The following is a 13,857-nucleotide window of genomic DNA, read 5'->3' as shown; positions in this document are numbered from 1 at the left end:
AAGGAAAACTGGGGGGTTTTGTAAAAAAAAAACAAAAACTCGGCTTATGCCACAATTTTTTCTGAAATGCGACAACTTCTTGGAGTATATTGTATAAAATCACACAGGGTTAATCAATATATAGCTGTAGGTATGAAGCAACACATGGCCCACTAACAGTAGAGGAAGAGTAACAACACCAATACTGACCCCTAGTGGTATGTAAATAGCAAGACAATTGAAAAGAAAAATGCAGCTGATCTTTCACAAACATACAATGAGTGATCTATAAAAGGGGTAGCACATGAAGTGATTGGTTATATTCCATATGACCAATACAAATGATGTTTCTTGCTGATTAAATTAATAATTCATGCTTCACTACTATTACTTAGCCTATATGTTCCCATTGTGCTGCTTACATTGCTGCAGAGGTAGTCAGGGGACATCGGCAGCAGTAGAGGTGTGGAGATCTGGTGAGATCCATGGAAAGTGTTATTCTGAGAATCAGCCAGGTCCCAATATTAAGTTCCAATAGATGTAATGTATGGAATTTCCTGCACTGTGGATGGGGTGTTTAATAATGGATAGTGGCATGAATGGCGGCACTTATTGAGCACTGTATTGGGGCAATGATTAGGCATTGTAACTTATCAATCGGAGAGACTGTTACTCGTTTTATTTCTCTGTTGCTGATTTCTGACAATATTTCTGTCCAGAACTATTTAGATAGAGAAATTCCATAATTTAGCCTTGTGTCCATCACAGTAATGGATACACCACAAAGATATCAGTATGGGATTGAGAAGGAAACGGTCTGCTTGAGTTTAAGGAGTTTTATAAAACATTGTAGTAACATTTTGGTACTGTCATCGCCCTCTAGTTTATTTACATACACAGAATGTGGTGGTCACTCCTATGAGGAGCATTTTATTGAGTCTGAGCAGAATGTATATGGCCCTAAACACGTCAGTATTCCTCCTGCTACCTCTGCCTACCCCAGTATTATTGGCAGTGGTATATGTCCACACCAGAGGGTCAATCTGGCACAATTTTACTGATACTCTGACCACTCTTGAACCTTCTGCTACTGTATACACTGTGAGAAAATAAAACCTAACGATGGCCGCCTTCACCTCACCGCCTGTGGACCTGATGCTGAAAGCTCCCCAGAACATCTATACAAACTCAGCACCTGGGACCCACTTCAGACTCTAATTTGTCATGAAATATTGATGTAAAAATCCCCAGGGGACCGTGGAGAGGGTTATCAGTCCATGCTCAAATTATCTTACAGCTTTTGAAAATGCGGAACCATATACAATATGGGTAGAATTCCTCAACATACAATGTATTATTTTTCAAAGCCCACCCCCATCTGTAGACTAATGCGGGCTTCACACGGTACGATCTATCGTGCGATTGCACGAGCAATCGTACTCGCCCCCATCGTTTGTGCGTCACGGGCAATTAGTTGCCCGTGTCGCACAAAGTCGTTAAACCCCGTCACACATACTTACCTGCTGAGCGACCTCGCTGTGGGCCGCGAACATCCACTACCTGAAGGGGGAGGGATGTTCGGGTCACAGCGACGTCACACAGCAGCCGGCCAATAGAAGCGGAGGGGCGGAGATGAGCGGGACGTAAACATCCCGCCCACCTCGTTCCTTCCGCATAGCTGGCGGGAGCCGCGAGACGCAGGTAAGCTGTGTTCATCGTTCCCGGGGTGTCACATGGAGCGATGTGTGCTGCCCCGGGTACGATGAACAACCGGCGCCATTAAAAATAAACAATTTTTTAAAAATAAGCGACGAGTACACGACTCGATTTGTGACCGATTCTGCGTCGCTCGGAGGTGTCACACGAGATGACATCGCAAGCGATGCCGGATGTGCGTCACGAAAACCGTGACGCCGACGATGCATCGCACGATAGCTCGTCTCGTGTGACGCCCGCATAAGTCTATACGGACAGGGTCCGCTCCCCCTCTGTACCAGCCAGTTTGTTTGCTTTATTCTGTATATGTATTATACTTATGACACCCTTTCCACATGTACCACACCCTGCAATTAATGGTGCGTTAAAGATAAATAATAATAAATAATGCTGAAAGTCCTCACTTCTGTCACGATAGCCTTCTATTAAATCTACTAGAAGGTGGCCCGATTCTACGCATCGGGTATTCTAGAATTTACGTATTGTGTAGTTCATGTATGATTTTTGAGATATATATATATATATATATATATATATATATATATATAGATGTTGTTGTGTGTAGTTACCAAGTGTTTGTGTAGGGGCTGTACATGTTCTGGGTGTTGTCTGGGTGTGACGGGGGGTGAGAGCGGTGTTGTATGTGTGTTGTGTTGTTTGTGGAGCGCTGTGTGTCTGTAGCGTTGTGTGTGTGTGTTGCGCGGTTTGTGTGTGTGTGGTGTGTTTTGGGGGGAGGTATGTTTTGTGCAATGTGTGTGTTGTGCGGTATGTGCGTATATTTGTGTGTGCCGCGGTGTTTGTGTGTTAGGTGTTGTGTGTGTGCAGCGTTGTCTGTGTGTGTGGGTGTCTGTGTAGGGCAGTTGTTTGTGGTTCCCAGTGTGTGTGTGTGGTGTGTTGTGCAGTGCGCGCGCGTGTGCGTGTGTGTGTGTTGGGGGGAGGTGTGCACTTCCCATCGTGCTCCATCCCCCATGCAGCGCACTCCCCATCGTGCTCCATCCCCCATGCAGCGCACTCCCCATCGTGCTCCATCCCCTATGCTGCGCACCCCCCATCGTGCTCCATCTCCCATGCTGAGCACTCCCAAACGTGCTCCATCCGCCATGCTGCGCACTCCCAAACGTGCTCCATCCACCATGCTGCGCACTCCCAAACGTGCTCCATCCGCCATGCTGCGCACTCCCAAACGTGCTCCATCCGCCATACTCCGCACTCCCCATCGTGCTCCATCCCCTATGCTGCGCACCCCCCATCGTGCTCCATCTCCCATGCTGCGCACTCCCAAACGTGCTCCATCCACCATGCTGCGCACTCCCAAACGTGCTCATCCGCCATGCTGCGCACTCCCAAACGTGCTCCATCCGCCATGCTGCGCACTCCCAAACGTGGTCCATCCGCCATGCTGCGCACTCCCAAACGTGCTTCATCCGCCATACTCCGCACTCCCCATCGTGCTCCATCGCCATGCTGCGCACTCCGAAACGTGCTCCATCCGCCATGCTGCGCAATCCCAAACGTGCTCCATCCGCCATGCTGCGCACTCCCAAACGTGCTCCATCCGCCATGCTGCACACTCCCAAACGTGGTCCATCCGCCATGCTGCGCACTCCCAAACGTTCTCCATCCGCCATGCTGCGCACTCCCAAACGTGCTCCATCCGCCATGCTGCGCACTCCCAAACGTGGTCCATCCGCCATGCTGCGCACTCCCAAACGTGCTCCATCCGCCATGCTGCGCACTCCCAAACGTGCTCCATACGCCATGCTGCGCACTCCCAAACGTGCTCCATCCGCCATGCTGCGCACTCCCAAACGTGCTCCATCCCCCATGCTGCGCACCCCCCATCGTGCTCCATCCCCCATGCTGCACCAGCATCAGCCTCTCTGCCTGCAGCATCAGCCTCTCTACCCGCAGCATCAGCCTCTCTACCCGCAGCATCAGCCTCTCTACCCGCAGCATCAGCCTCTCTACCCGTAGCATCAGCCTCTCTACCCGCAGCATCAGCCTCTCTGTCCCCAGCATCAGCCTCTCTGTCCCCAGCATCAGCCTCTCTCCTCCCAGCATCAGCCTCTCTCCTCCCAGCATCAGCCTTTTCTGTCCCCAGCATCAGCCTTTCTCCTCCCAGCATCAGCCTCTCTCCTCCCAGCATCAACCTCTCTCCTCCCAGCCTACCCCAGCATCAGCCTCTCTCCTCCCAGCATCAGCCTCTCTCCTCCCAGCCTACCCCAGCCTCAGCCTCCCCCAGCATCAGCCTCTCTCCTCCCAGCATCAGCCTCTCTCCTCCCAGCCTACCCCAGCCTCAGCCTCCCCCAGCATCAGCCTCTCTCCTCCCAGCATCAGCCTCTCTCCTCCCAGCATCAGCCTCCCTCCTCCCAGCATCAGCCTTTTCTGTCCCCAGCATTAGCCTCTCTCCTCCCAGCCTACCCCAGCCTCAGCCTCCCCCAGCATCAGCCTCTCTCCTCCCAGCATCAGCCTTTTCGGTCCCCAGCATCAGCCTCTCTCCTCCCAGCCTACCCCAGCCTCAGCCTCCCCCAGCATCAGCCTCTCTTCTCTCAGCCTCCCCATCCCAGCCTTCCCCAGGATCAGCCTCTCTCCTCCCAGCCTCCTCCAGCACGCCGTGCTCTTCTGCCGACACTCACACACCCGATCGCACACACACACACCCGATCGCATACACTCACACACACCCGATCGCATACACTCACACACACCCGATCGCATACACTCACACACACCCGATCGCATACACTCACGCACACACACATTGACGATATCGCACATACGCGCTCACACTCACAACATCCGGAGATACCACATGCTTCTGGCCATGTGATCCTCTGGCAGGTCCTGGAAGCTCACAGCACAGTATCGCCGCCGAGAAGCAAGTGATATCCCAGGATGTTGTGAGTATGTGGATGCGATGTGATGTGTGCGTGAGGTGTGTGTGTGTGAGGTGTGTGTGTGAGAGCGAGTGTGATCTGATGTGTGTGTGTGCTGTTATGTGTGTGCGTGTGTGTATTTTCCGCCGCTGCAGGACCTTGATGCGCTGGTAACTATGCTACCATGGTTACCAACGCATCTCGTCCCCTGCTCGCACGGGAGCCCACACCAGCATACACCGACCAGCCCCAGCAATGCGAGGGTATGTGTCGGCTGGTTTGGCGGCGTACGCTGATGTGGGCTCCCAGGGGTACAGTACTCACCTGGTAGTCGAGGCTCCCTGACCGTGTCGGTTCGGGGAATGCGTGGGGGGGCGGGGCCAGAGCTAGCGTGCATTGCGTGAGGGGGGCGGGGCGTGGCCGAGTTGCCAATGCCTGCAGGGTGCCGGGGCGAGAGGCCAATCTGTGGGGGGGGCAGAGCCTGGGCGAGCGGCCGGCAAATCCGTCTGGGGGCGCTGCCTGGGCGAGTGGCCAATCTATGCGGGGGGCGGGGCCATTGCGAGCCCAGCGGCCAATCAGCTTTGTGTCACCGTAAGGACACAATTTTGGAGCAAGACAGACAGACAGACAGACAGACAGAATAAGGCAATTATATATATAGATTGTGCAGCAGCTAATAATGACAACTCCGTGCAGAAAGGTCCAGTGGATACATTCCACAGTATATGGATGAAATGTGGTAAAATGTCACCCACATGACTGTTACTGTATTCTGCTGCCTAGTTTACCTGTGCAGGTCAAATCTGCGGATTATTAATTATATCAAAACTGAAAGGTGAAACTTCTCTTTCCTGTTAAATAAATAAATAAATCAAAGGTCAATGGCAGAGTGACTATAAGGTACAGGCATCCTGCACAATTTCCCAACTGTAGTTCACAAGGGCGGAGAGAAAAATTGTTCAATTTTCATCCAAATAAAAATGGACGCTGTATTGTCATCTGTATTATAATTCTAGCGCATTTATTCCATGGCATGTTACATGTAAAAGGGGTATACATAATATGGACAAGTACAATTATCATAAACAAAACAAGGCACAGACTGGTACAGGAGGATAGAGGTCCCTGCCTGCGAGGGCTCGCGGCCTACAGGGAGGGCTCGCGGCCTACAGAAAGGGCTCGCAGCCTACAGAAAGGGCCTGCAGCTTACAGGGCGGGCTCGCAGCCTACAGAGAGGGCTCACAGCCTACAGGTAGGACTCACAGTCTACTCTGTATGGCATTGGAATGACATTCATATCTATACATCTGCAACTAATAGGGAATTTGGATGCTATATGGTGGTTGTGGACCGGATATATTAGGGGACTTGTAGACTTGAGACACATTCAAAATGTATAAAATATTAGTGCATGGTACGGTTTTTCTGGTGGACATTAGGACCATGTCAAAAAATAAGTAAATAAAATGGCCATCTGAAGAGCCCAAGTAAATAACATTCGTCTAAGTGGTGTCAGTTTTTTCCACGGACAGCACTGGAGTTGTAAGTACGGTTGTGTGAAATGTTGCTTACAGGATAAAAGTGATGCTCAAATAGTTTAGAACCTTAAGGCTATGTGTCCACGGGAGAATGTAGCTACGGATTTTTCTGCATCAAAATCCGCAGCTTTCCCGCAAAATCCGCACCTTTTCATAGGTGCGGAATTGTCGCGGATTTGATGCGGATTTTTTTTTTTCCCCAATTTTATAGCCAAAATCCGGATGAAAATCCGCAACAATAATTGACATGTTGCAGATTTTTCCGGACGAAAATCCGCACGATTTCCGCTGCGGAAAAATCCGCAGCGTGGACACAGCATTTCCAAAATGCCATAGAAATGGCTGGGGAGCAGCTGTGCTGCAGATTTTCGGGAAAACCGCGGCTTTTCCGCGAGAAATCCGCGGCAAAATCCGCGCATTTTCCGCAGCGTGGGCACATAGCCTAAGGGTTGTTGTCCAGGCTTTTCCTGACTGCAGATTTTTAAATCCTCACACTGCGCACATCTCACGCTGTGAGGATTCTTCGGTGACGGCGCATGTGGATTGAGCAAGGCTGAGCACGTTTAGCGGAAATGTTCCTTTGTGTGTCCACAACACATACTTTGCGGGTCACATGACTCACCACCAGCATCGGGAATCCTCACAGCACGAGCTGAGCACAATGTGAAGATTTACAAATCTGCAGTCACACAGAGTAACTACAGACTTTTGAAAAGCCCAGGAAACCCCTTTTATTTTACAGTTTAAAAGCAGCTCACATTAATAAACAGTACAACAATGTAGAAATAAAGTTTTTTCTGAGCGCCTGTGTAAAGGTACGTTTCCACGATAAGTGTTACCCGTGTTCTGGATGTGGAGTATTTTCATTGAGTCAGAAAAGCAGCGTTTTATAATACAAGCAAAGTGGATGGGATTAATAGAAAGCTCAGTCCACTGGGATTCTTTTTTTTCCCCCTGTGTAATCTCACACGTGATGCGTTTTTCCAAATCGCTGCATGTCAATGTTTCTTGAAGGAACAGTGGGGTATCGGTATGGATTTTCCCCCTAGACTTGCATTAGAAGCAGAAAATCCGCAGCTATAAGACGCACATGCGATTTTGGTGCAGTTACACAGCAGAAACTCACAAAAAATGCATGGGATCCGCACACAAGAATGTCAATATCAGGAAGCTTACAAAATAAAACAGCTTTAAAGCATGACACACCGAAAAGAGACAAAAAACACAGCATCAAAACTGCGATAAACATGCATGGTCAAAAACACCCAGAAAAACACAATGAAAAAGCCCAAGTAATCTAAGGTGCAGAAATTCTGCAGAGTCAAAGACTTAACTGATCCTGATCGTGGGAACTTAAGGTGGTGTCACACACAGCGACGACGACAACGACGTCGCTGCTATGTCACCATTTTCTGTGACGTTGCAGCGACGTCCCGTCGCTGTCGCTGTGTGTGACATCCAGCAACGAGCTGACCCCTGTTGTGAGGTCGTTGCTCGTTGCTGAATGTCCTGCTTCATTTTTTCGTCGTCGCTCTCCCGCTGTGACGCACACATTGCTGTGTGTGACAGCGAGAGAGCGACGAAATGAAGCGAACAGGGAGCAGGAGCCGGCGTCTGGCAGCTGCGGAAAGCTGTAACCACTGTAAACATCGGGTAACCAAGGGAAGACCTTTCCCTGGTTACCCGATATTTACCTTCGTTACCAGCCTCCGCCGCTCTTGCTGCTAGTGCCGGCTCCTGCTCTGTGCACATGTAGCTGCAGTACACATCGGGTAATTAACCCTATGTGTACTGTAGCTAGGAGAGGAAGGAGCCAGCGCTAAGCAGTGTGCGCGGCTCCCTGTTCTCTGCACTGTGACATGCAGCTGCAGTACACATCGGGTTAATTAACCCGATGTGTACTGTAGCTAGGAGAGCAAGGAGCCAGCGCTAAGCAGTGTGCGTGGCTCCCTGCTCTCTGCACATGTAGCGACGTTATGATCGCTGCTGCGTCGCTGTGTTTGACAGCTAAGCAGCGATCATAACAGCAACTTACAAGGTCGCTGTTTCGTCACAGAAAATGGTGAAGTAACAGCGATGTCGTTGTCGCTGTCGCTATGTGTGAACCCAGCTTTAGCCTTACTGTTTAAATAAGATCAACAAGCAGCAGCTCATATCATTACAGTAAGAATAAGTCACCTTAGATGTCATGAATCTAACTATCTACCTATCTAATATTTATAAATATATATATATTATATATATATATATCTATCTATATATCTATTTATGTATATATATATATATATAAATATATATACACACACACACACACATATACACACACACATATTCATTTTTACCTTCAGCTGGCCTATCTTCTTGAAGCGGTACACTTCATCTTCCCACAGCTTCATGTTTTTGCCAAGTATTTTCTGACACTTTCTAAAAAGGAAGAAAGAAAAAGAATTAACATTGGGAAAGTAAAAATGAGATGAGGTGTTGAGGGGGTGCAGAAAGCCGAGTGTGGAAATGTGCGCTCATCGATATTGCTTCCATGCTGGACAACAGGGAATACATGATAAATTTGGCAATTTGCACTGATAAGTGCCTAATGCTTCTGGATACGTATGTGGATACAGCTGGTTAATACATAAAGGAAAATGTTCTTTGTGACAGTAGTGTTTAAGTACGGCTCTTCCTACACATTGGGATAAATGTTCACTTTCAAGTGACCTTTACGTGGAGCGTCTCATTCACTACCCGTAGAGCGCAGGATCCTTAAACTGTGCTAATGATGGGATAGGCAGCTCCCGCTGAGGCCAGCATAGCCCGTAGCCAGGCAATTTACTTCTCTTAAGTGGCTCTCACTGTCTAACAATTTGAGCCTGACTTTACTATATCTTGTTATATCTTTTATCTTGGCGGAAGTATAAAGTTCTTCTTAAGGTCTCTCCGTAAAGCGGGAATCACTTTACAGCTCTCGATGTTTTCCGCCTGACAATAATTTATCAATCTCCATTTCACTAATGCAGTAATAGTGTATCAGCACCTTTCTAGCGAGTCCACATTAGGTGCCACTTAAGAACTGTAGAAAGGTCACAGAGCGGGACGGCAGAGGAGTGTGGAGAAGTCCCGGTGCATTAGTGGATCTTTTCTGCCCAGATACTGTCATTATGAAGGCTAAATGAGCTGCTGCCATTAAGTGACAGCGGTGATGTGACACGTCAGACACTGTCCGGCGCTATTACCGCCTAATCTAAGCATTAGGTAGGCGGGAAAGTCACCAGCAGCATTAAGTATTATAAAATGTCATCTTTTTCCAGCTTGTACTATTCATACTATAAACCCACTACAAGCAGATGTATACATCTTCCAGAGTGATTGTGCCATGTCTCATATATTTCATGAGTGCAGGAAGGCAATGTTCTTCTACTAATAATAGGGGTTGTCTCCGTTCAGGGAACTTTGTTTCATGGGCAGCAACAGTTATAAAAACAAAAAGGAATAGTATAGACACCCCCATCCTCCAGGTCCAGTGCTGAGTCTCCATTGCTGCCTTGGTCTCTTTGGTTTGTTGACAATGCTGCAGCCAATCAGACCTCTGCCTGTGTAGACAGGATGAGCTGCTGGGTTCACTGATTGGCTGCAGCACTGTTGACATCATGTCATCACTGCAGTCTAACAAAAGAAATTGTGGCAGTGAGTCAGCACTGGACCTGGGGAGGGGATGTACTACTTGTTTTTGTATAGTTCCCATCACCCTTTTGATAAAGCTGTCATAAAGCAGACAACCCACTAACAACATTATTTTAAAAACCCCTCAAAGATCCTACAAGGGCTGATGCCAGCCAAATCAATATTTATTAGTGATGAGCAGTGATGGGCGAATGTACTTGGCACTGCACGATTGAGAATTAGGTTGCTCAAGACGTTCATTACTCGATCGAGTATCTTGCAGGTGCTGCCTTCACCAGCCTTCCTGGGATGATCTTTGGGAAAATGCTTGAGTTTCCCATTATACTTGGTACTCAACCTCCTCAATCAGAGTAGTGAGCACTCAAGCATTTTAGCGCACACTCATCACTAGTGATGAATGGCCACTATCATGTCCGGGTGCTCACAACTCGTAACAAGCATTTTGACTTTCAGATGGGTTAGACTTGTTTACCGAGCATAATAGAACTTCATGGGGAACTAGAGTATTTTCTGGAAAATGTTCCAAAAAAGCTCGAGTTCCCCATACATAGACTTTCCATTATACTCAGTAAATGAGTCGAGCCAATCCGAAAGTCAAAAAGCTTGTTACGAGTGCCGAGCACTCGAGCATTGTAGTGCCCACTCATCACTAATATGTATTTAAAGACCGATTCCCAATTACTGACCTAAATAAGCAAAGTGATCAACCAAGAAAACAGCAATTTCTAGTTTGTCGTTTATGACCTCTTTTAAGCGGACATGAAAGTCATTATTTTCAGCAGAACATCCCCGCTTGTAAACAGGCATCTGCCCCTGCGAATACTGGAACTGTATGGGGACAAACAAAAGTTCAATAGCATGCAGTGTATTGATTATTGCTACATGTGAGTGGAAGTGACATTTTACATTGTCGCTCACTATAAGGAGCCATCCCCTGCATGTGTAAGATGGCCCTAAGTGTACCGTCTCACTAAACGAAGTACCAGCGATTCCGACCATGATTTGACCTGGTCAGGATCGCTGGTGTGTTGCTACATGGTCGCTGGTGAGCTGTCAATCAGGCATATCTCACCAGCGACCAGCAACTCTACGCCTGGTAACCAAGGTACACATCGGGTTACTAAGCAAAGCGCTTTACTAAGTTACCCGATATTTACCCTGGCTACGTGTGCAGGGAGCCAGCACTTAGCAGTGTACGCTGGTAACCAGGGTAAATATCGGGTAACCAAGCAAAGCACTTTGCTTAGTTACCCGATATTTACCCTGGTTACCAGCTATGCTGCTTACACAGAGTCGGTGCTCGTTGGTCTCCCGCCGTCAAACACGCCGATGTGTGCTGCCCAGCGGGAGACCAATGAGCAAAAAATTAACCAGAACAGTGTGTAACGATCAGCGATTTCACAGCAGGGGCCAGGTCGCTGCTTAATGTCACACACAGCGAGATCGCTGATGAGGTCACTGGTACATCACAAAACCTGTGACTCAGTAGCGATGTCGCTATGTGAGAAGTACCCCTTACTGAGAAGTGTAGAAGATCTAATCCACCTCACTGACTGTCTGCTGTGTTAACCTGGCTTTACAATGGAATACCAGTCTGATGAGTCCACTGATCCTTACAATGGGATACCAGTCTGATGACCCACTGATCCCTACAGTGGGATACCAGTCTGATGACCCACTGATCCCTACAGTGGGATACCAGTCTGATGACTCCACTCATTGAGACACGATCAGCTAACAAGTTAACGGGGATTGTCATTCATGGTTTTCCACATGCCAGATCCTTTTTCCAACAGAGCCACTTATTCACCTCTCATCTTGTGGCTTAAAACTATATCAAGGGATGGTCAGTGCTGCCCTGGATGAAGGGAGTATGTGGGCCAATGTCGTACTGTCCGCACAATAATCTGTGTATGTGGACAGCTTCAGAAAACACCAGGAAGCAGTAGAGCCTACACTGAGGACCAAAGATGACCAGGAGTGAACTGCTACTCTGGCAATAAACATAGTGGGGTTTATAGGATAGCCTAATGTTTAGGGGGGACACCTGTACACAGTATAACTACCTCTATAGTGGACATTGCCATTACCTTTTCTTTCTGCTGCCATGGCAAATGATACTTGTAAATTAATCCCATATCTTTTTAGCCATTGGTTCCACAATTGCATAGATGGAAAGCTGCAAATAAGGCCTCATTCAGACAGCAGAGGTTTTTATCAGTTTAGTCCGTGTGTCGGTTTATACCATCAGAAGACCATATTTTCTTGTGTGCAAAAAACTCCCAAACCTGACGACTGTTTCTCAGGTTTCTCCTATCAAACAGTCAGTACAATATGGAAAGTACGCTGATGGCATCAGACTGCTGTCCGATTTTTCACTGACCCATAAACATAAATTGCCAAGTCTACTCCGTGACAGATTAAAATCGGACATGTCTGTGTATTCTTGTGGATAATTCGGTCTGTAAAAAACATGGACATGTGAACAGACCCTTAGACTATAATATTTTTGTCTGTATAGTACAGTCCAGTGTGAATCAGTTTCTTGCTGACACTTGTAGGCTATATCTGAACTCGGAGAATTTGAAGAGTTGAATGTTTGTAAATGTCTGTTATATAATGATAAACGTATGTACAAATGTTTTCTATCACGTTTGATAGAACTGCTAGTGTGAACTGATCCCTGCTGACACTTGAATGGTACTTTTTGACCTTGTGTACTGAAGGAGTTAAATTCTCACCTGCTTTTTGTTTCTTTAATTCCACACATTCAATGCGTTGTTTAACGGTCATTTTTAATTAGTTTGTACCCATTATATATGTTATTTGGAAAATGTACATTTAGGGATGGTGAACAACATCTGCTGTGCTCAAAACGCGTCAGTCTTGTTCTCCTTTCCATGTGCTGACTATTTTTGATGGATAATTACTACAATTAAAGTTGTTTTTACTTATACATTGATTTTCTCAACGAAAGAGTTCTGGATTTTCTCACCACTTTTCCCCATAAACTATAATAGGTAAAAGTTCTATCCATGAAAACCATTGAAGTCTGAGAGAACAGCCAGGGTGGAACTGCCCACACCAAGCGACACTGGAAAAGCAGAAATTACAGCAGATGTGGGAACTGAACCATAAATTATGAAATGGACATACGTAACCCTTAGGCTCCTTTCACATTGCGTTTTGCCTTACGTCAACAGGTCCCGTCGGAGCATCCGTCCGAACCGCCCCTCCCCCACTCTGCAAAGCGTGTTCCGGAGACATGCGCCGGCAGGGCTATTCACTGTAATGGAGCGTTGTTAGCGTGTGCTCTGTCTTGTGCCATTTTTGCACATATACGTTTTCTGCAGACGGACACCCGAACGTAGTAAACTACGTTGTATGGAAGGTCTGTGTACTCCTGCAAGTTCATGTTTTGGGACAACTTATACACTACAGAAACCCCACCATACACTAAGTTATGGCATTGTACATTTCAAAAAGTGAAATTGTCTTGGTCAGCAAGGCATAAAGATCTGTGGTGACAATATGGTTAATACAATTTTCTAGTTTCAGAAAATCCCTGTCACCGTTTGTTTAAAAAATAAAATAAAAACATGGAATTGGGCATTACTCACCCTCCACAGGTCCAGCGCTTACACTGATCCCAATGTCCGTTATTGGCTGTAGCGCTGACATCATTCTGACAGTGAGATCAGCAGCTCTTAGCGGTCCGAGCTGTGAATGTAGGCAGAGCCGCTGACCTCACTTATGGAGTCAGAGCTGCAGACAATAACAGACACGGAGCAGCGGCAGAGACAAGGGTGTTAGGGTCACCATCCATCCACAAACGCCTGGACGTCAGTGAACATAGGACACTTTCCCCCTGTCCTGTAATGTGTCTGTGATATTATCACCATTTTACAGATGACAGTGAATGCAGCTCATGTATCACTGACAATACTATTGCTTTATTAAAGTTTATCAGTGATCAAAAAAATGTTGGCTGCCTGTGATTTTTTTCATAAGCTGTCCAGAGAAAAAGCTGACAATGTTGCTTAGCGTTGGACCCGGGGAGGGTGAGTAAA

General features: G+C 47.2%; 1 protein-coding gene across 1 annotated transcript in view; it reads right to left on the bottom strand.

The window, feature by feature from the left end:
* VPS41 (VPS41 subunit of HOPS complex) overlaps nucleotides 1–13,857 on the bottom strand; it is a 358,461-nt gene that overhangs the window by 116,663 nt on the left and 227,941 nt on the right. The window contains exon 16 of the mRNA XM_075315114.1: nucleotides 8,452–8,533. Coding sequence (XP_075171229.1) covers nucleotides 8,452–8,533 — 82 coding nt within the window. The remainder of the gene's footprint in view (nucleotides 1–8,451; nucleotides 8,534–13,857) is intronic.

This window comes from Anomaloglossus baeobatrachus, chromosome 6 (assembly GCF_048569485.1).
Source record: "Anomaloglossus baeobatrachus isolate aAnoBae1 chromosome 6, aAnoBae1.hap1, whole genome shotgun sequence".
Lineage (NCBI taxonomy): Eukaryota > Metazoa > Chordata > Amphibia > Anura > Aromobatidae > Anomaloglossus > Anomaloglossus baeobatrachus.
This window is presented reverse-complemented; position numbering and strand designations above follow the sequence as displayed.